This window comes from Erpetoichthys calabaricus, chromosome 11 (assembly GCF_900747795.2).
Source record: "Erpetoichthys calabaricus chromosome 11, fErpCal1.3, whole genome shotgun sequence".
NCBI classification, from domain to species: Eukaryota; Metazoa; Chordata; class Cladistia; order Polypteriformes; family Polypteridae; genus Erpetoichthys; species Erpetoichthys calabaricus.
The window spans coordinates 134394646-134417623 of NC_041404.2; the positions used below are offsets into that span (position 1 = coordinate 134394646).

The window sequence follows — 22978 nt, forward strand, 5'->3', positions numbered from 1 at the left end:
AGTTACAAAGAGGGTTACCATGCCCAGACACTTGGAGGTCTAGTGATTGTGGGAGTTCTTAACCACTGATCTGCTCAACCTTGCAACTTTCAAATGGTTATCCCATACTCACCCACCCCTCACCCAACCTTCCAGCCACCAAACATCTGTAATGACAACACCTTTTGAAGAGAACGACTGAAGCACTGAGAGCACCTCAGACTGAACTGCTGCAGCCACATTCATTTTGACAATTTTCAATTGACTTTTTCTGTTACAGCCCAAAGTGAATCGTGGGCCGAATGATTATTTGATAAAAGTGAAGCAAAAACATTGTATATTGTGATTGGGTTTTGTCGTCATTTTGAGAGGGTTCTCTCTTTCTCCAATGCAAACTGTGGCCTATTTGTGGAACTAACGCACCCTGATGGACACACTCAGTTAACACTCCTCTTTATTGCAATTATCACCTTTGGCAAGTCCATTTAATAGGATTGAAAATGCAACGGTCATCCTACAAGTACAAACTAACAAATCCATTGACTTGAAGTCTTAGAAGAGATGTTACACTGACTTAACACAACCCATTAATAAGGTACTGATGAAAAAGAAGACCATTTACAATTTAAAATTTATAGAGGTACATCCGAGGAACTGAATTACCGGATTAACTTGTACAAATGGTTAAAAGCTTACATTTCTCATAAATGCTTTGGAAATCTACACATTTTGTTAATTACAAGTTAAACAGTTAAAAGACTATTTTCATGGGATAACGGTCACTAACTTACAGGTCAAAAAAAAAAAAAATTTAAACCCAACCCTAGAACACTAATTCATGTGGCAGAATACTTACAATAAACCCTTTTTTCATTTTACATTTTTTCATGAAACACAGCAGGAGAAATTTAAGCCATCTTGTCCTGAAAAACTGATTGCATCATTTTACAAAATAAATATGGTCATATTTAAGTTTCTAATTATAGGACAATTAGACATTATATTGCACTACAAATAAATGTGCTAGGTCTTCCAAATAATACTGAAGAGAAAAAAAGTTTAAATTATCAGGGTATAGCTTCTTTTTAAAGCCAGTTAACATTTTTCACTCTACTGATTCCCAACAGTTGCATTTCTGTATTGTACTACTATTCTTCATAAGAAAAAGAGTCTGACGACTATTTCCAGTTTTCATTTTGACCAAAATTTTAAAAAATAAATAAATGCTGTTGAGAATTTAAAGACACTGTTTGCTTATGCTTTCACTTAAATCGTTTAAAAAGAAAAAAAAAAATACTGTAAGCACTTATATACTATTTTTTTTTTTTTACTGTAGTTGCTAAACTCATCACTAGACCATGTCAGTTTATGTAACAGAGGGTTAATAACACATGCTGGGTAAGTAAATTTAGCAACTACATGCATACATTCTAGCACAGTCGAGTCTGTCTCTTTTTCTAACAGCCTATAATGGACTGTCTGACAGAGCTGGTGCTGTAAGAAGGGTTAAGAGGGACCAAGAGTTTAGCAGCAATTTCTGCCCTTTTGTTTTTACCATTCTGTTGCAGTACAAAAACCAAAGGCAATCAAACAGACCTGCTTCTCTTGCGTTTATGATGCTCTAAAAAAACCCATGTTTCTTATTTCTCGTTACATTATACTTCCAGATGAACCTTCATTGGTTGTCAGTTACCACATGCAGGTAAGCCTGCCCTACAACTAAAAGCAAAAAATCACACCCGTTAGATTTTGTCAGAGCGAGTTAAGTCACTGGGCATGTCACATTGCGTGACTGATGGTCACAGGAGCACAACAATGACTACCTCTGACTTGATGAGAATGTAAATGAAGGCTACAACTGCAAATTGCTGGAAAAGTCACATAATAATATCACATGGCCTTAAAAGGCTGAAATTTGACTTGGATGAAAAAGGCAATAGAGAAATGACTGACTGCCACTTCCTATATATATTAATTTAATTAAGGCATAAAACATACATTAATCATTTAACAATGATGACTGAAAATTTTCAAACTTTCAAATGAAATTTAACAAAAATGAATTAATATTGTGTCATCCCTGAAGATACAAGAGATTATTGTTCTGAAAAACTGATGTGTTCCACCTAACACCAATATTTATATTATATACTGATTTAAACACATTTACCTTAATTATACACCTGAAAAAAGTAATAAAAATATAAACAATATTCTCTAAGCCTTGATAATAAGCAGGCAAAAATATGAACATCCTTTTGTACAAGTTAAAAAATATATATTTAAGGTAATGCAAGAAATTTGCAGTTTGTCATGTGCAAGGATTTCATTAAGAACCACCACAGTGTATTCACCTATGAACAACCAACGCCCTCACTCACCAATTTTAACAATTAATTGACACTCATCACAAATGTGAGTAAAATAAAAATACACAAAATGGCATTTTCATTATACTTCTTTGCAGTTTTTAATCTTGTAAAAGTTTCTCTGGCTTTGGATATCCAAAAAGTTTAAAATCTGCCTCATAAAGTTCGTACAGTTGTTGTCTCCATTCAACTGGGATGCTAGCAAACCATTCTTCCTCCCAACTGCTCACAGTTTTATTGTGAAAGCTAGGAGGAAGCTGAACAAGATCATCCACTTTAAGCAGTTTTAATAAAAATTCTGCATCTTCATCTAAAGTTTCTAGCTTACCCACAAAGTCATAATTTATCTGGCATGGATGACAAAGTCTATACATTTGGCGCCAGTGTTCATTGAAAGGTGCATGCTTCTCTGTCTGTGGATCTAATAAATACTGAATAAAATTTGAAAATGAAGGCTTAATCCCTGCCACAAAAGCGTCAACCACAGATTTAGGAGGGTCAGTATGATTTGTAAATCTTTTAAGCATTGTCACAGCAAAGCTCTTGTAAAACTCTTCATTTTCTATTGCAAACTTGCTCCTGTAGGCTGAAATAAGCCTCAGAAAAGGGTCTCGAACAAACAAAAATTTTGTGTATTTCTTTAGTTTGATATTCATTAGATGTTTAGAAAATTTTCCATAACGTCTCCAAAATTTGCTGAAGGTTAAGTGTGCATTAACATCGTGCACATGCTCCCTGGGGATTTCTAAAGGGTTTAGATATGGCATACCCTGGTGTTCCAGGCTTTCAGCTAGCACTATCATAACACGTTTCCAATTTGTACAAGCAACTTTAGGCACATAACAATATATGATTCCATGTCGGTCATCAACAATCAAGTGATCTAGCTCCTTATTTGGAATATCATCAAATGTCCTATTTTTTCCAGGAAAATCCAGAGAGGAGCTGGTGCAAGTATAACTAACAAGTTGTTTCCTTTCAATCTGTGAGTGTGTTCTATTAGAGTTTGTCGAGTGTCGAGACTTCCAATCATAGCCTCTAAAATTCTCTTCTAGTCTTTCAGTTACACTTTTTTTGTTTGTTATTCTTTGGTCTTTATGCTCGTTTAATACTGTATTACCCTTTGTGGTAAACTCCAGAATCTGGTGGAGAATGTCTTCAACGTCTGATGTAAAAGGCAGCTTCTCAGAGTAAACTGGTTCTTCATTTTGGTTTTGAAAGGATCGTACATTGGAAGGAAGATGTGAAGACTGAGATCCTGATATCACATTATGGAGGTAAAAGTGATTGGAAGCAACATCATCCCAGTAAATAATAATAAGCAAAATCATGAAAAAAGAACCCAGCAGTAAAAAAATCCTGAATAGTTTCGACTTGCCCATTCTTTCAGTTGGAGTTAAAATGTATCCCATTTTCATCTTGGCTCCATTTTTATTTGTTCGTCAAGATAGGCCTCAGTTACTCCACAAGAAGGCTGTAATTAGACAGAAAATATTTTAAAAGACATATCCACATAAGATTATAAAAGTAGGTGGAAAAAAAAGCATTACATAATTGACTGCAGTGGTAGGGGTGTTGTACTATTAGCCACTGTGGATGCAATGAGAAGTCAAGCAAAATGACTCCTATTGGCTAACTAAAAATATTACAATATGCAAGCTTTTAGTACACTGCCTGAAGAAGGTGCCAGAGTTGCCTCAAAAGCCTGCATATTGTAATATTTTTAGTTCGCCAATAAAAGGTGTCATTTTGCTTGACTGCTCATTATAATGGCAAAATACACATATTACAGTATTCCTATTTTAGTTATGGCAAACATTAACAAAGAAATAAACCTCAGTTAATTTGTGTGCTTAACAGGTTATCCATCTTTCGCTTGGGTTTTTATTTGCATTTATTTTAGGACCGTGGGTCAGTGTTTTAATAGTGAATATATTATAATTTGAATTCAGCTAAATTGTGCTGCCCCCTCAGTTTTGGGCAAAATGATATTTGAACATTTTCACTTATTTAACTTGTGCCACGTGAAATCAGTGCAGCACAACCTCTCATTCATCCAATGCCAAAACAGATTCTATTCAGTATTTCAATACTGCAGAAAGGAGTAGAAATAGGCGGTTTCACAGTTTTGGAACAATCTTTTGTGGTAATTTTTCATTTGTGTATCAGTGAATACTGTTGATAGTTTATAGTTTTCTATGTTACTGGCTGTAACTTCATTTCACTATTGTCATGGATATTCTAATTATAGCAAGTTTATTTTGGATTAAAACTCATAAATGCAACCTGTGAATAAATATGCAAATGAAAACCTGCAGGAACTACATACGTTGGAGTGGCATAAATGGAGCTGCACTGTTCAGTGCAATAGGCTGGACTGTAAAAAGAATGAGACAACAGACAGCACAGCGAGGAGGGATCATGAAGACAGCAATTTCACTGAGGAGGTTTAATTATGTCATTAAGCATCTCCCAAGGCCTGCAGAGGGAGTTAGTCCCATTTATCATCAGAAAAGAACTAATAAAAATGGATATACAAACATCCTTTAATCACTGCTGGCGTTTGTTTGTCAATTCTACCACTATCACACTAAGTTGTTCCACAACATTGACTCTGTAAGGAAAGGTAAACGTCAAATGAAGTCAAAGATATGATTACAAAAAAAGCAGAAGTCATTAATAGCACAATGAATGAAACAAGAAAAGAAAAAAAAAAAAAAAAAAAAAAAGAGTCAGGTTCTTGAAACAAAATTAGTGTTTGTTTTAACTGCAACAATTATTGCAACTGAAAGTGAAAGTAACATTTCACTTAGCTCAGTTTCAACCAAATAATCACCCCCTCACAATTTGATATGCCCCCATACAGATTTCTTCTTCCGCCTCATGCCATCCTTCAAAACCCTTTTTCAGTTATGTCAATGTTATGTAAAAATTGAAACATTAGGAACTATAAAATCAGGTACATGCAAAGAGCTAAAAGAGGGGGCATATGTTGAATTCTTGTTAAGAATGCACACAAGGTGTGGAAGACAATTCATAGTAATATTACTTTGTTCACTTAGTTTGTCATTTTTATTTCATCATCTGCACCTTACAACTCAAAATGAGAATTAAATAATGACTTTATACTTTTCACTTAAGCCAAAGGGGGAAGGAGCTCAGGTACCCTTGTATTAAGTGCCTGCTGTTCCACTCTAATTGTGCTCCACCAAACTATCACACAAGCTCACAAATGTGCCAAGTCTGTGATATCTGTCTATTTATTAATATTTATGGATAAATTATCAGCTTCACTGATGCACTATCCCTGACTCTGAATATTCTCTGCCAGAGATAGAGATAGATACTTTATTAATCCCAGGGGGAAATTCACATGCAACTATGGCAGCTGATAGATGTACTTGTTTCACATACTTACCATTATTCATTGATGTATTACTAGCATGCTCCAACAGAAAATGTATAATGGGCTCTTAACTCTGCATCAGTGAAGGGTTTATTGTGCTTTTGTGTACCAAGGACCCAAGTAAAATTGCGGTCTTACTCATGTTGAATTAGTAAATGAGGCAAAAATTTCCGGTTTTGGTCCTCACACTACTGCAGAAACGATTCATTGCAAATGACATGCTTCTGAAGATAGTGGAACCTCACATGTGACTCTTATGATAGGAACCGTTTCACTACAGATCAGACAGGTTAGCTAAGCATACTGGAGTGAAGACATTATAAAGACATACTGTAGTTTACAAATCATCCTCTTAAGAGGTTTTGGTAGACATTTTTGCTAGCTAACTTGTAATGTGAACTTTAAATGTTGCTTCCTGGATAATTAGTAAAGGTTTAATTAACTTTCAGGAGTTAAAAAAAAAAATGATTGAGCTTGCTTGTTTGGAATGAAACCACCACCAGAGTTTGAATTGCATTAATGTGTGATGTGAATGAGTGTTTCAGACTGAACGAGGGATTGTGTCAGTTAAATTTGTCTGGTGTTTGAGCGGAGTGGGGTCTTAATCCTTGGTAAAATCTATTTAATGACCTCTGGTCTGTGAAAAGGTACAGATACATGGTAGTATTTGAGTATTCTCTTTTTCTCTAAATCAATTATCTTTAGCTATTACCCTGAGAAAACAAAAGAGCTGAAAATGCTGCTGGCCTCAATCAATAAACTTGCACTCACAAGTGACTTCTGGAATACACTGATAAAGAATTATATATTTCAATAATGTGCTTCTACACAGATGCAGGCTGACAGATTAAATCAAATGGTACTAGACACATGCAATGCTTCAGCTAGGCAAACAGTTGACAGGCTTACCAAAAAGCAAGGCATTTGTGTGTTAGTGATAACACGTGAAACATTGGAGGCAAGTAACTTACAGCCACATCAACCAGGAAACAGCTGTAAATTTCACTCAAACACTCCAAATTCCAGTAAATCATGAATTTAATATGCATTTTAACCATTTTCAGAGGGTACCTGAAAATGCCTAGAGCATCAGTTTGGCATTCTGCTGCCAGACTGAAAATTAACAAGCTGGCAACTCATTATTTCAGATTAGAAAGAACTTTGCTATAGATTTAGATAGATAGATACTTTATTAATCCCAATGGGAAATTCACATTCTTCAGCAGCAGCATACTGATACAATAAATAATATTAAATTAAAGAATGATAATAATGCAGGTGAAATACAGACAATAACTATGTATAATGTTAAATGTTAATGTTTACCCCCCCCGGGTGGAATTAAAGAGTCGCATAGTTTGGGGGAGGAACGATCTCCTCAATCTGTCAGTGGAGCATGACAGTGACAGCAGTCTGTCGCTGAAGCTGCTCTTCTGTCTGGAGATGATACTATTAAGTGGATGCAGTGGATTCTCCATAATTGATAGGAGCCTGCTGAGCGCCCTTCGCTCTGCCACAGATGTTAAACTGTCCAGCTCCATGCCAACAATAGAGCTTGCCTTCCTCACCAGTTTGTCCAGGCGTGAGGCGTCTTTCCTCTTAATGCTGCCTCCCCAGCACACCACTGCGTAGAAGAGGGCACTCGCCACAACTGTCTGATAGAACATCTGCAGCATCTTATTGCAGATGTTGAAGGATGCCAGCCTTCTAAGGTAGTATAACCGGCTCTGTCCTTTCTTGCACAGCGCATCAGTATTGGCAGTCCAGTCTAATTTATCATCCAGCTGCATTCCCAGATATTTATAGGTCTGCACCATCTGCACACAGTCACCTTTGATGATCACTGGGTCTATGAGGGGTCTGGGCCTCCTAAAATCCACCACCAGCTCCTTGGTTTTGCTGGTGTTCAGGTGTAGGTGGTTTGAGTCGCACCATTTCACAAAGTCATTGATTAGGTCCCTATACTCCTATCTAATTTGATCATAACCTTAGGTTTTAAAATTATTAACTGCATTCCAGCTGTTACTATAATCAGTGACATTTTGTACACTTGGTATCAACATGGGAAATTGCAGTCACCCTGGCATATGTGAGGAAATTAGGTTGCATATGCGAAAATAAGCTTTTGAGGAATGCCTGCACTATCTTCACATATTTCCATATAGTTGGAAAATATCATTTAAGTTTTCACTTGTTTAATTACACTGGTCAAATTCAGAATAGCACAGCAGTTAACACTATGTCACAAGTCCAGCATTGTAGGTTGTTTTCACATACCCCCTGGGCGAGTGTCATGTGTGCAAAGGTGACCGCTGCCAATGGATGGTATACTGGCTTACTGCAGTGACAAATCTCCTACCCTGTTAAAATTGGACTTACCAGCCATTTTCTTTGGACAGCAAAATTAAGAATGAGTCAGAACATTCTGAACTAGTAAAATGTAGTCAAGCAGTAGTCATAAAGAATACAATAAAAATACATCACTAACAAACTCACAGAGGTCACCAGTTGCCAAGTGAATGAGCCAATGAAGATGGTATCATGTGTCCAGCAAACTTATCACTTTCCTTAGCTGGTTTAATTTTGTTAGTAGTACACTCTAACACATGCTACTGTTATTGCCTTTCAGTTTTCATTGTAGCCTATTTTTTTTTTTTTTAATCTTTTCATTGTGTTTTATTTTTCGCCTCCAGTAGTTTATTTGGTTTCCACAGCATATCATTAAAATTTACCTTATAAAAATACATTAAGCTTAATGTATTTATGCACTAATCATACTTAAAATACTTGGCATATACCTCTATACTGTATCTGTTCACATTGAAGTAATGCAAGTTTAACAAATTGTTTTCCTGAAATTGTAAGGATTGTAACTATTATGTGCAGATGAATAATCTGGTACTCCTTTCTTAAACAGCTGTCCACTGCCACAATCATAAGCTGCAGCATTGAACAGTCTATGGAAATGTGTAAATCTTCATTTGCTACCTTGTTCAATTATTTAAATAATTCAGCATCATTTATGATTACTACAGTACAAAAAAATTGGTAAGATGCACCTCAAAGTCAATTGTTTTCTCATAGGTGTATTTAAAATATTGAAAGTAAATCACACATGTAGAAATAAAACCTGTTACATTGTCTACAGTTGTGCTAAAACTTTTACAACAATTCTTAAAATGAATAATGTATTCATGAAATTCAACAATGCAAAGGTTTCTGCATATTGCCTAAGGTTGTGATAAAGTGCAGTGACGCAGCATACATAATTACACCATTCTCATTCACAATATATCATATAAAAGTCCTCCATATTTACTAAATGGTTTGAACTTCCTTCATGTTCTATGAATGTTACTGCCCTCTTTCTCCAACTAAACCTTTTTTTTTTTTTTTTTATAAATCGTCCGCACTGGTTGCAAGGGCAGGATAGCTAAAACGATGTCTGATGCTGAATGTTTTTATTTCCTTTAACATAGCGAATCAGGTGTGGGTGAGCATGTACATTAAATGGGTGCCAGAATGATTAACGAAAGGCTGAATATAAAGCTACAGGTCATCAGAGTGTAAAGAAGACATGTAAAAATATTTGAAGTGCAATTCTTCATTATGTATGTCACCCACTCTCGAGAATATTATACTCTTCCTCCCTTTGCCACTTTTGGTTAATGGATCTGCACGCACACACACACGCTAGTGAGCAATACACCAAAATTGTGAAGTTAGTCTATAGAGCAAGCAAAAGAAACCGAGTTAACTGGGAAGCAACTGGGGAGCTGAAGGGAAAAATAATGGCAAAAGTTAATTGTCATCATCATTAATTGTGACCGAAATAGACTAATACATACTTTATTATTATGGGGAAAAAAAAAAAAAAAACATGAGAGAAGAGGAAAAAACAGAAATAGATGTCTTTCACCAAACTCTTAAATCACACTGCATTATAAGAAGGGCCTGCCAATACTGTGACCCTAACTTTCAGGTCTGTTTTCTCCAAAGTCGAGATTTAATGCTAGAATCGATATTTTGACCTAAAAAGAGCAAAACAAAAACAAAAAAAATCTGCAAGTCGATATACGATATTGTGGACATTTAACAATTGTTTCAATGCATCACAAAATATTTAGATACACTACATAAAAGTTATATGGACTAACAGCACTCTATTACTGTATGAAAGTGCACCACTTGATCAGATAAGCATCACCAACTTTGTCAAAATTAACATTAACAGTTTCCTGTACAAATTATTCAGTCTCTTACATTAGCTGAAAGGAATTCTAGCCCAATCCTCTTCCTGAATTTGGTCTCCCCAGACACATGCACCTGAAATCTGACTTACAATGCATTCCTTATAATCAACTGTACACAAATACTGAATTATAATATTAAGGTGACAAAAAATAATCATATATATTTTGATGTGCAATAATTTGGACATGTTGTTTGATGGTGTACAACACAAGTTTAAGCATTGCACATGAATTATCAAAATATAATATTTCAAATATGCAAAGGATTAAAATCTGGTACATACAAGAGCAGAGAGAATCAATGCACCCTTTCAGTCTTACATTAAGTAGTACAGTTAGGTCCATAAATATTTGGACAGAGACAACTTTTTTTCTAATTTTGGTTCAATACATTACCACAATGAATTTTAAATGAAACAACTCAGATGCAGTTGAAGTGCAGACTTTCAGCTTTAATTCAGTGGGGTGAACAAAACGATTGCATAAAAATGTGAGGCAACTAAAGCATTTTTTTAACGCAATCCCTTTATTTTAGGGGCTCAAAAGTAATTGGACAATTGACTCAAAGGCTATTTCATGGGCAGGTGTGGGCAAGTCCGTCGTTATGTCATTATCAATTAAGCAGATAAAAGGCCTGGAGTTGATTTGAGGTGTGGTGCTTGCATGTGGAAGATTTTGCTGTGAACAGACAACATGCAGTCAAAGGAGCTCTCCATGCAGGTGAAAGAAGCCATCCTTAAGCTGCAAAAACAGAAACAACCCATCCGAGAAACTGCAACAATATTACGAGTGGCAAAATCTACAGTTTGGTACATCCTGAGAAAGAAAGCAAGCACTGGTGAACTCAGCAACGCAAAAAGACCTGGACGTCCACGGAAGACAACAGTGGTGGATGATCGCAGAATCATTTACATGGTGAAGAGAAACCCCTTCACACACAACAGTCAACGAAGTGAACAACACTCTCCAGGGGGTAGGCGTATCGATATCCAAGACTACCATAAAGAGAAGACTGCTTGAAAGTAAATACAGAAGGTGCACTGCAAGGTGCAAGCCACTCATAAGCCTCAAGAATAGAAAGGCTAGATTGGACTTTGCTAAAGAACATCTAAAAAAGCCAGCACAGTTCTGGAAAAACATTCTTTGGACAGATGAAACCAAGATCAACCTCTACCAGAATGATGGCAAGAAAAAAGTATGGAGAAGGTGTGGAACAGCTCGTTATCCAAAGCATACCACATCATCTGCAAAACACGTTGGAGGTAGTGTGATGGCTTGGGCGTACATGGCTGCCAGTGGCACTGGGACACTAGTGTTTATTGATGATGTGACACAGGACAGAGGCAGCCGAATGAATTCTAAGGTGTTCAGAGACATACAGTACTGTCTGCTCAAATACAGCTAAATGCAGTCAAATTGATTGGGCTGCGTTTCATGATACAGATGGACAATGACCCAAAACATACAGCCAAAGCAACCCAGGAGTTTATTAAAGCAAAGAAGTGGAAAATTCTTGAATGGCCACGTCAGTCACCTGATCTTAACCCAATTGAGCATGCATTTCACTTGTTGAAGACTAAACTTCAGACAGAAAGGCCCACAAACAAAACAGCAACTGAAAGCCGCTGCAGTAAAGGCCTGGCAGAGCATTAAAAATGAAGAAACCCAACATCTGGTGATGTCCATGAGTTCAAGACTTCAGGCTGTCATTGCCAGCAAAGAGTTTTCAACCAAGTATTAGAAATGAAAAAAATGCTTTAGTTGCCTCACATTTTTATGCAATCGTTTTGTTCACCCCACTGAATTAAAGCTGAAAGTCTGCACTTCAACTGCATCTGAGTTGTTTCATTTAAAATTCATTGTGGTAATGTACAGAAGCAAAATTAGAAAAAAGTTGTCTCTGTCCAAATATTTATGGACCTAACTGTACAGTACTTGCATTTTAGTTCTAAGAAAATGCAACTTAGATTTTGGATTGGGTTATTTAAGTAGTCAAGTATATATACAAACAGGAATGGATAATTCAACATTAAAAAATTAATTTTACAGATATTACATGAAACAAGCACCAATTTGTTTACTTTTGACCTGCAGGAAATCACTACTTTTTCCAACATCCTAGTGATAAAATCTTTACCTGAAATGATTTATAGACCTTTACAACAGGCATAAAATGTTTCATAAACAATGAAAGCAAAGCAAGAATGCAGAGAAACTAAAGTTGTAACTAAAGAAATACCCTCTTCCCTACAAACAGCATCAAATACCACTCATTTAACTGCAGGTATACCATTTTTAGAAATAGGCAGCTTCCAAATTCCTATTCAGGCAAAAACCTAAGTGTCAAAGCCACACTACAAACCAAAATTATTAATGTGAACTAACAGGTAGTAGCCCTGTGATGTGTTTAAATTTTTCCTCAAGTACACCACACAGGTCATTTTCTAGTCAATTAAAGAAAGTCTATAGAAAAATCAAGGAACCATTTTACTTGGAAAAGGATGTGCGGACTAGCTAAAAAAAGAGCCTAGGACTAACTTCTAGAAGGTGTATAGTTTGCATTGATTCTAGTTTATTTTGAACTTGATTAAAAGCAAACTGATCTGCCTCTCTCATAGAGATTGAAATCTATTATAGGAGTTTGCATGCTGGTTGATGAAGCTGCCCCAGAGAGTTAAAAATAACACAGTACGATGGAATACGTCATACTGCCACAGAGGATTTAAAGACTCCAGACTACCACAATTGGGGGGTACCACACCCATGTCACTGTCCCAGACCAAAAGGAACATCAACTGAATGATCATAGAAACTCATGGTCCTCTCTCTGGTTTAAATGGGGAGACGGAGCACTCTTTTCAGCACATGGATGGGACTCATCTGCTGTTCATTTAAGGGTCAGAGTACAGGAGGACTCCGCAATTGCTATGGTAGGCAAAGGAAGAGACATTTCTCTTTGTTACTGAATCCTCACTGCCATGAGATGAAAGTGGATTGAATCATAAGGAAAAAAAATATGTTGCAGTATGTGCATGACCATATCAAGACATATCCAAAAGTTAATGCAACACTCACTAGCCAATCCACTCCATCACATACCAGGGCTGGTTGTTTTATAAATAATGTTACACTGTATCTTAGACAAAGCAAGAGTGCGCGAGACTGGATGGATCTTTACTTGATCCATGGATACATTACACTGACCCGCACAGTCACATTAGGTTATGTATTTTAAGGGAATTATATTTAGTGACCATAAAAATACCAAAATATATATAAGACATCAATAACAAAGAGGCTGCTCTAGTAGGAGCTTAGTATGAAAATTTGTTAAAGGGATTAAAAATAAAAACAAAAACAACTGTAATCGGAATCTGCCAATCCAGTAACAGGATATATTAGTGATTGGTATCAGCCCTAAAAAAACACTACACACCCGATTACAGTATCCCAACCAGGAATTTACATTGTTCCTCAAGCCCAAAATGTCAACTGAGAGTTGTGCTTCAAATCCCCTGCCAAACCATTGCGTTATTGGAGGGTTGCTGGATGAACCAGGATGAGAAAAATCAATACATACAGGAAGATGTAATCAAACACATCCAAAGACCTTTCCTTTGTAAACAACAACCACCTTTAGTGCCATCACAAAGACAAATAAGAAAGTTCCTTTTATTTCAGACCTACTCAAAAATTTAAGTACTGAAAAAAATAAGAACTTGCATAAATCTGTATGCCACTCCCACATAGTTGGTATAATAGATCAGCATAATACTTTAAAAGAGATTCCGTACAAAGTAGTGCAAAAAGATGGAGGAGAGCTGGGAATACCTCCTGTCCCTTCCGTTTTTTGCCTACTGGACAGTAATTCAAGCTTCAAATGGAACTTCCCCAGTGAGTTGTCATATGGGAGGAAACCAAGACAACAGATCTGGGAAGAACAACTCAACTTACAGAAACTGCGACATCTCCAAGTTCTTTTAGAAGCACTCACTACAAGAAGGAAGGGCTGTCTGTATACCTGTACCACTGTAGTAAGCGAATTTCTGTCCGGAGACTATCTCATGTTCCTGCTCTCACCTCTCAATCAGTAACACTGAACAAGAGGCCACTCAATCAGAGTGGGGCGTGCACATATCCAACCTTACACATACAGCAACAATTTACAGTTAATTTAACCCGTGTCCATCATATAAGGGACAAAACCTAGAGTACACAAATAAGAACTCGCACAGATTAGGAAAGAAACAGGAAACTACTTTGGCACTACAGTTTTACCAAGTAAGAAGTCAAAATGTTTCCGAGCAAGTACTCTTTCTGTAAAAGTGACAAATCTATAATGATAACAAAATAAAGGTTAGAAGTTTTAGAAGTTAAAAACTTATTTTGCCCAGACATTTGTGTGGTTTTGCTTGTGATCCTTTGAAGCATGAGGCAGACTAATGGTAACATATGTGATACAATGCGATATGTAGTCTATTACTAGCAGCACCAAATCACAGAGATGCAGTTGTAGGGCTGCTAAAAATGCTATATTTATTGATAAGAATGAATTAGCCAACACTAAAATTGTGTCTCGCTTTCTGTTTTTGAAGCTAAAGCAGTGTCCATTAGTACAAGTTCTAAGACGTGGCCAATACAGAAAGCCGAAATGGCACATTTTGAATTGCTTTGGAACAAAAAGGAATGCATTTTTCAATAATATTACTGCTAATTCATTGGACAGGAATATTAGTATTGAAATTTTTATTCTTTTATTGCCAAACAGAAAAATGGTTGCTTTTTTTTTTTTTAAACTCACACTGAAATCAAACAGCCCATAAAACTGCCCCATTTATAGTTATATGGTGAGATAAATTTTAACACACAATGGCAATTACCTTCAGATCGTGCCTGTCCATCAAACCATTATCTTAACCTGCAGTATCAGTATAAGTTCCATCTGCATGCTTCATGCCCATGACTAGTTGTAGTATTATCAAGCTACTAAAGTCGGATATTCCAGTGTAAAAAAATTGCCACATTGTAATCTGTTCTGCTAGTGTTAATGGGCACCAAGACAATATATTTAAATGTTTAATTCATTTCTTACCGGTAATTTAAAAAAAAAAAAATGCTTCAGAAGCTTATGGAAATTGAAGTGCACATAGGATACGCAGCGAAAGAAATATCAAGAATGCACCGCATATTTGTGTTACCTGCAAGCTAAGAACAAAAACATTTGCTATTCAAGAATAGTATTGCTTCATTTCATGAACCAAAATGTCAATAGCTAAAAATATCAAAAACAACCATAATTAAAAAGAAAAAAAAAAAATTCACAACAATGCTTTGTCCAATATCACGTGCATCATTCAGAAATATTTTCAATGTTAAAAATTTGAAATAAATGGCAGTTCAATGACCAATGGAACTAAAGAAAGAAAAAAAATAATAAAAATGAGAAATACAGTATACAATAAAGGTGTCTCCACTTCACATTACCCAAGAACTACTGAACAAATGAGAGGCATGGCTCTTTAAAGTAAGCATCTAAGACAAGCACTACATCAATTACAATGCATGATATTAAGATAATTGAAAAATAGTTTGAACCCAGTGGTATTCAAACCATATTATTCGACAACAGGACATTAATTTGGCCATGTGCTTTACAAATGATCTGTAAAATTACAAAATAATTGAGGAAAAAATAAAAAAAATAGAAAAAAAAAACCCATATGCTTACTTTTATCTGTAAAAATGTCATCAATTTTGATCCACTTAATCCATCACTGTTTTAGCAGATTCCATGTTGAAAACTGAAAAGCAGCATTATCTTTTTACTGTTTAAAAAAAAAAAAAAAAAAAAAAAAAAAATTAATCTACCACTTGTATTTCACATTCACCTTTTCCTTTTACAAATGCACACTGTAGCAACTGAGTCAAATCAACTATTTATGGACATTTATTTAATAATGAAATGCATCTTCTGTTGTAATTTGTTCTTGATTCAGGTCATAACTTTATTGATAAAATGCAAATCCCATTTCCTATACAGTCATACACAGATTAATTCAGTTTGCACCAGCTAGCCACACTGAAAGCACATGACCTGCCTAAAGATCTGAAGTCTAAAGATTTTTACAGTTTTGTAGTTTTCAGTAGTTCTTGACTATAGATTAGGAATGGCCCACTTAAACACATTTCAAGTTGCAGTTAAGTGAGCTTTGTTAATGAGAGGTAACTGTATACCTCTATAGCAAAAGTATGCCTTGTGTGTTGTTTTTTTTTTTTTGTTTGTTTTTTTTGTCAACAAGGTATCTGATCACCCATTCACTTCTCCACTGAAAACAGATATTATATAAATACTGGACAACATATATGATAAGCAATTGTAGCCCAAGCAGAAATTAAAATATTTTGGGAAAAAATACAATCCAACCCCTCTCCCTGCCTTTTTCTTTTTTTATAACTGAAGGACCCACTACAAACATTCTGTGAGGAATAAGTTGCCACCAAGTCATGAAGTACTTATCTGCCTGCGGTGCTTACTTTTTTTTTTTTTTTTTTTTTTTTTTTAAATCTGTCTTTCCAATATTTCCTCAGAATCTGCTACCAGATTACATATTTCAGTAAGTCTGCTCCCATCCTCATTCATTCCTTGTTTATTACTACTATTTTACAAAAGACAAATTTAAGAACTAATCTGAATAATCGCTTATCTAATATTTGGAATTTTCACTTTGCTTTACAGTTTAAGTATTCTGCTCCTAGTCACCTAAATGTTTTAGTCAGTGTGTGGCTCAAATTTAAAAAGAAAACTCTCTAATCTTGCAAACTGCCCAAAGACAGAGCATGATGGGACAAATAATTGCTACTGTAGTTTGTTTTACCTTCAAAGCAATCTTTTACGCTCATCATTCTTTTTAGTTAATGCCAGTTATTGCTAACAAAGAAACAGAAGAAACACAAGCCGATAAATGCAACACATTTTCCTTGCACAACTCATTAAATTTCCTCATTATCATCATTGCCTTCTGAAAATCATATTTTTTAACTTGCGTGTAATTTTGTTATTCCATGAATTTCCCTGAATGCTTTCATGTCTCGTCACCATTCTTGCATAATCACCAATACACATCACAAAACTCTCCCCTACACTAACCTACTGCATAAGAAAAACACTGCCATAATTATGAATAATAATTTCGTATGCAGCAGGTTAGGTTATGAATAGCTGGTTAATTTCATGAAAATTGGGGATGCTCTGATCCTGGTTTTTTAGAGTCAATACCGATCACAGATATCTTGTTACAGGATTGGCCAATTCAAATTCTTTTCTCTTTAAAAAGTTCCATGGAGAAGCTTATTAACTTTGGTATTCTTATAAGTAATTACACTATAGTCCACACGTGTGAAAAAAAATTAATTCTGTAGGTGTATTGTTCAGTGACCATATAAATACTAAAATTTCCTTAAAGTATACTTTAAATAATAAAACACATAGAGAAAATATTTATCCATAGTACATCTCATAATTACAAGCCGTCATATTTAATTTTTTCTGTAATATACTGTACAGTACGTATCTGAAACTTTTCAAAGCTTAATTTGAAAAAGACAGTTTTCACCATCTAAACAAAAATAACAGTATATTCTCACACAACACAATTAATTGACATTTAAAACACTGCCTAAATGTAAATATACATGTACTTAAAGGTTTTAAATATTTTAATCATCAACTGCACTACAGTTTTACTTGAAATTATTGTTGAAATTATACTACATTTACAGTTTTGTATTTTTGTGTTTCTTTCCAGTATAACAGCTAAACATTCCTAATTCTTGAAATACAGATTACCATTTTGATTATGCAATATTTGTTTCTTACCAACACAGTACTGTAAGACACACACAAATAATAAACACAATAGAAACAAAAAAGCCAGAAAACTATCAAATGTTCATAAGATGTTAAGGAAATTTAAGGAAGAAAATGCTTAATAGGCTTACAAGCAAAATAGACTAATTTCGCTTTTACACCAAGTCTAATGTTTACTAAGCAGCAATTTCAAATTCTTCTTTACTCTTTTTCTAATGTGACCTACTGTACTTAATACAAGTTCATTCACCATCTAAACTTAGACAGGCAGTACCCATTTTAATTAATGGACAAAATAAACAGGTCTAAATTAATTAACGTAGCTTTTTTTGCTACTTGCCTAATTGCACAGGTCTACCCCTCCAAATCCTTTTTCACAGTTTATTACTTCACTTTCTTTAGGGTAAAGGCTAGTATTCCAAACTTCCTTCTCTCTCTGGTAAAGTCTGCCTTACTGCTCTCTGTCTACAGAACAAAAAAAAGGACGAGTAATACCTAGCGTATATAAGCACAACTAAATTACCGTAATGCTCAGGAAAGCAGGTGTTCAAAAAAAGATTTTTGTCATAGCCAATTTATTGATCACTGATAGTCTTTTGTGGTAAATATCTGCCAATCGATTAAAGCATTACTAGAAATAATGTTCTCTAGTAAGCTTGGAACAATGTTTTGTATGGCATTTTATGTTTATTGTGATATTCTTTAAATAAACTTGCCCTCAGTTCAGAACAGATTAAAAAACAATTAGGAAAGCTTGTTTTACATTCCAAATGTCCAACTTTCTGAAAGCATTTCCTGAAATAAAGTTTAAAGTCATTGTGAATATCAAGAATAGTAAAAAGAAAACTAATAATTGGGTGTTGTAATCACAAGACGTACATCTCAATATTGGGTTTACAACATAACATGTTTTTGATTGGCCATTATCCATAAGTGTTGTAATTAACTAGGAACTTGTAGTGTTCCCAAAGATGTGGTATATTGACTATAATAATAATAATATTTCTAGCTGGACTTGCCAGTAAAACTGGAGAAAACAGGCAAATGCAGAAGGCAACACTTAACTGGTATACATGTATATGGATTAAATTTCTGGCTGCTGGAAAGAATTGAATGTGTAAACTTGCTAATGCAATCTCAGTAATGTCAAAACTTATTTCTGCACAAAGCTATATCCATATTTGTACATCAGCCATAGGGGGAAAAATATACTCTATTATTCAACTACGGTATGTACATTACAGATGTTTGATGATTACCTTACTGTTCCAGAAATCCATCTGTGATCCTAAAGTTGTCAGTGACCAAAATTATTTAGTTACTGTTTTTTCAATTGTGACTTTAACTTCAAACTAAATTAATTGCAGATGACATTATAGCACAATGCACATACTAATGTTACTCATTTAGAAACCACTTTTTTTTTTTTAATAAAGAAGTGCAGAATGTCGTTTAGACTCGACTTTAACATGGGCTTTCTGAAATGAAAGGGTAACAATATTTTATCATCCTAGATACTTTTAATTAAAAGTAACGTGGAAATATTTTATTTAGAAAGAATGGAACAAACGGATGTTTGCAGTAAAGAAGAAATGTATAGGATGTTCCACTTAACTTTTATTTGGGATCAGCAACCATAAAACTCTCACATAATAAACTTTGGTTGAAATAGGAGAAAATCGACCCGAAAAAAGGCACGTTAATCAGACTAAGGGTTATTGTCAATAACCTTTTTATAGTGACACTGACAACGTCCGCCAGCACCAAGGCGGACGCAATTATTGAACAGTATACAAAAGAGAGCTCCAGAGTATTAGTTTCGGCACAACCCAATATAACAACTCCTAGAATGTTACCATCCATGGTCGTCGCTCCGTTCTCAAAGTGGCCCATGCTATGGCTTTCACTGTCACTTTCCAGTTATCTAGTGGCTCAAGACAAACTTACTGGTTAGTCTGCTTGCTTTCTTTCCTCTGTCGTTTCACTCGCTTTCCTTCGTCTGCTTCTCGGTACAATGCCTTTCTTTCATTCCACTGCTGTAGCTACTTCAGCCTACCGTGTCCAGCGCCACTTACCTCCCTACGGCTCTCTTCGTGCCTGCATTCTCGCTCTCTCTCTCTATTTAGCAACATCACTGCAAATAGATGCTACGCCTCAGGTCCAACAAGCTCTGCCCTCTTCAATTTTCTGTAGTTTCCCCTTTGTCTATCGGTTATTTAAGCTGAACTCCAATGGAAACGTCTTCTCGGATTCACTTTTTCCATGCGACTGTCCAGCTCACGCGCACGCATACGCAAGACAATTCGTGTAAAGATAACGTTTCTTCTCCAGCCGTTAGAATCGCTTACAGTGCGTGCTGAACAAATCAGCATTCTAACTGATCGATAAGGTCATTGTAAAAGTAGATGAGGTTTCTTGCCAAAATGTCAACATTCCGGCTTTAACTCACCTCATACCACACATTCAAACGTCCATTCCTCCGGCTTCATCTACGACTGCAAAGATAATGACGCCGAAAAACCTCGGTAGTCGGGGGTTGCTATACTTGACAAGCACTTTGAAAACCAATCATAGTTAAAGCCCCGCCCAATCGTACAAACTGTAACCCACTTATTGGTTATCTCGTTTCAAGCAAACGCGCTTTACCACACCCGCCCCTCCCTGCAAAGCCTAGCAGCAAACTTCCGCAGCTCCGCTACATTGGAAATCCAATCAAATTATGCAGATCTGCGGAGCGAGCGAAAGATCGTCATTGCACGGATTGGTCAATTTGTTATTAATTTGCTCGAGGAGGTGGAGCTAGGCAGTTAAATTTGGAGGGTACTTTTTGAATGGCTGAGTTACTAAAGAAGGAAGGTACAACCTACAGAGCCAAATCTTTAAATGGATTTCGTTAAATAAATAAATAAATAAATACAATGAATGGATGAGAAAGAAGAATGTGAAAGTAAAATTATCTATATGGACATAAGAATATTTGTGGCTATGGATGCTTAGCTCAACTTTTTTATGAACTACTGGTGGAAAACTGTAGAGGGATGGAGAATTTTCCACCCATAGGGATAGCAGTTTAATGCTTACAACTTAAAATGTTTACATTAAAAAATCCATCTTTTAACAGTATTTTTTTTACTGGTAATGCAACAAGAGAAGACTTCTCTGGCAATAAATAAAGGTTTCACTAATTATTATCCCACTAAATCTAAATCACGAAGTATATAAACTTATTTGGTTATGTATATTTCACTTTTCTTTCAACTTTTTCAACACAAACAATAATGTGAAATAAAGTACATATTTTACACACACAAACCAACTTTTTATTATCAAATATACTAACAAAGTCGACAAGTTATTTAATATTTTACTGTTTTGTTTTAAATGTTGAATTCAAATAAGATAACTCACCAATTATGCTGCCTGTTTTATCCGTAGAGTAGTGTACAGTTTCTAAGATTTTATTTTCTAGCTATTTGTTCATTGCACTGTCAAACCTGGCCAGCAAGTCAAGTTGAGGCTGAAATGTTGCATAGATCAGTCCACATTTCCTTGGTTCTAAGTGAATGGTCACAAGGCTGGAAAGTAGCCCAATTGCCATTCGGTTCCTGTTATCATATCTAAGATAATTTATTAGTGAGAAATCTATCTCTACATGTCCATTGGATATAGGAAGAGTGAACATTTGAATTGCACCTTTTGCAAGCTTTTGCAAGCAATGGTGGCTTATAGTATACAGAATGTGCTAGAACATTAGAATGCTTGAACTTGAAGCCAAAAATATTTCTTCTGTTTCACTTATGGGAAAAGCTGTTAAAGCTATTCCACAGCATTAAGATTACATAGAAAAACTGAAAGGATAACTCTGTCACTCTTGGTTTGTCAGAGCACATAGCTACCTTTTGATTTAAATAGTTTTTTGATAGATGATAATTTATTACAATGAAGGTTGTGCTGAAATGACGGCCACTGCATGCCCTGCTTTAGGTCATGGGGAAAGCTAAGTCTGTTAGGATACACCCCTTCCCTGTGCAACTGGATCCTGGACTTCCTGACTGAGACTTCCCAAACAGTCCATATCAGAAACCAGCACCATCTTCAGTACCATCACACTGAGCACTGGAGCCCCCCAGGGCTGTTTACTCAGCCCATTTCTGGTAACTCTGCTGCATACAGCTGTAACACTATTATTACGTTTGCACATCACATAACAGTAATGGGTCTTATCAGCAGTGGGGATGAGTCAGCTTACAGAATGGAGATATGACATTTGACAGACTGGTGCAAGTGCAACAATCTGTCTCTTAATGTGGACAAAACAAAAGAGATATTTGTTGATGTAAGTAAGGCCCATGCTGTCCACAGCCAACTGCACACTGAGAGCTTTGCAGTGGAATTGGTCGAAAGCACCAAATTCCTTGGTGTGCACCTGAAAGCTGACCTTACTTGGTCAATTAATGCCACCTAAAAAGCAAAGAAAGCACAACAGCATCTCCGCTTCTTTTGGCAGCTGAAGAAGTAACACAAAAGTTCTGAAACATTTAGTTCATTTGAAAAAAAATATATCAATTTGTTAACTACTTCTAACACCTAGTAAGTTTTATCTAAAACAGTTACATAATATACACAAGTATGAAAACCTACACTCCCAAAAGTTTTATTATCTTTGATATTTCTTATTAAAAAGCTGCATGGCACTAGGAAAAAGAGGATTTCTGGAGTGATTTTTGTTGCTCTTTAAAGTGACTACCTTCTCTGATTAAGTAAAGTTAATTAAGTTCTGCATGAAATATGTATCTGTCATCAGCAGAGATGATTTTCAGTTTTTTCAGGATTGCCTTCTGACACACATTTAACAAATCTTCTACATTAGTTCCAATAATTTTGGTTCCATGTTTGGTAACCTGCTGGAGCTTTTTACATTTTGATTTGTCAGACTACTAAACCAGGCAATGAAGCTGAACGTGATGACAGACTAAATCAAAGTGCAATCAAAGGACAACATGAGGTCTTCATCCACTTTTAAACAGTCTGAGTTTACAAAGGAGACATAAGCACCGATAGCATTTAAAATGGATATTTTTTTGTGTTAATATTTCAATTTAGA

General features: G+C 35.6%; 1 protein-coding gene across 2 annotated transcripts; it reads right to left on the minus strand.

Moving 5' to 3' along the window:
- Positions 1-1539: 1539 nt before the first annotated feature.
- chst12a (carbohydrate (chondroitin 4) sulfotransferase 12a) lies at positions 1540-20413 on the minus strand. 2 transcript variants are annotated; one of them, XM_028813933.2, is made up of 3 exons: positions 20324-20413; positions 15736-15832; positions 1540-3822 (listed from the first exon to the last, which is right to left on the minus strand). In XM_028813933.2, exon 3 carries the CDS (start codon positions 3764-3766, stop codon positions 2450-2452), a length of 1317 nt encoding a protein of 438 aa, XP_028669766.1. In that variant the 5' UTR covers positions 3767-3822; positions 15736-15832; positions 20324-20413; the 3' UTR covers positions 1540-2449. The 2 variants fall into 2 exon arrangements, with proteins under 2 accessions (XP_028669766.1, XP_028669767.1); XM_028813934.2 differs by having other exon boundaries at positions 19950-20380.
- Positions 20414-22978: the final 2565 nt, after the last annotated feature.

Coding starts and splice junctions, on each gene's coding strand:
- chst12a (XM_028813933.2), bottom strand. CDS start 3,766: ATGAAAATGGGATACATTTTAACTCCAACTGAAAGAATGGGCAAGTCG.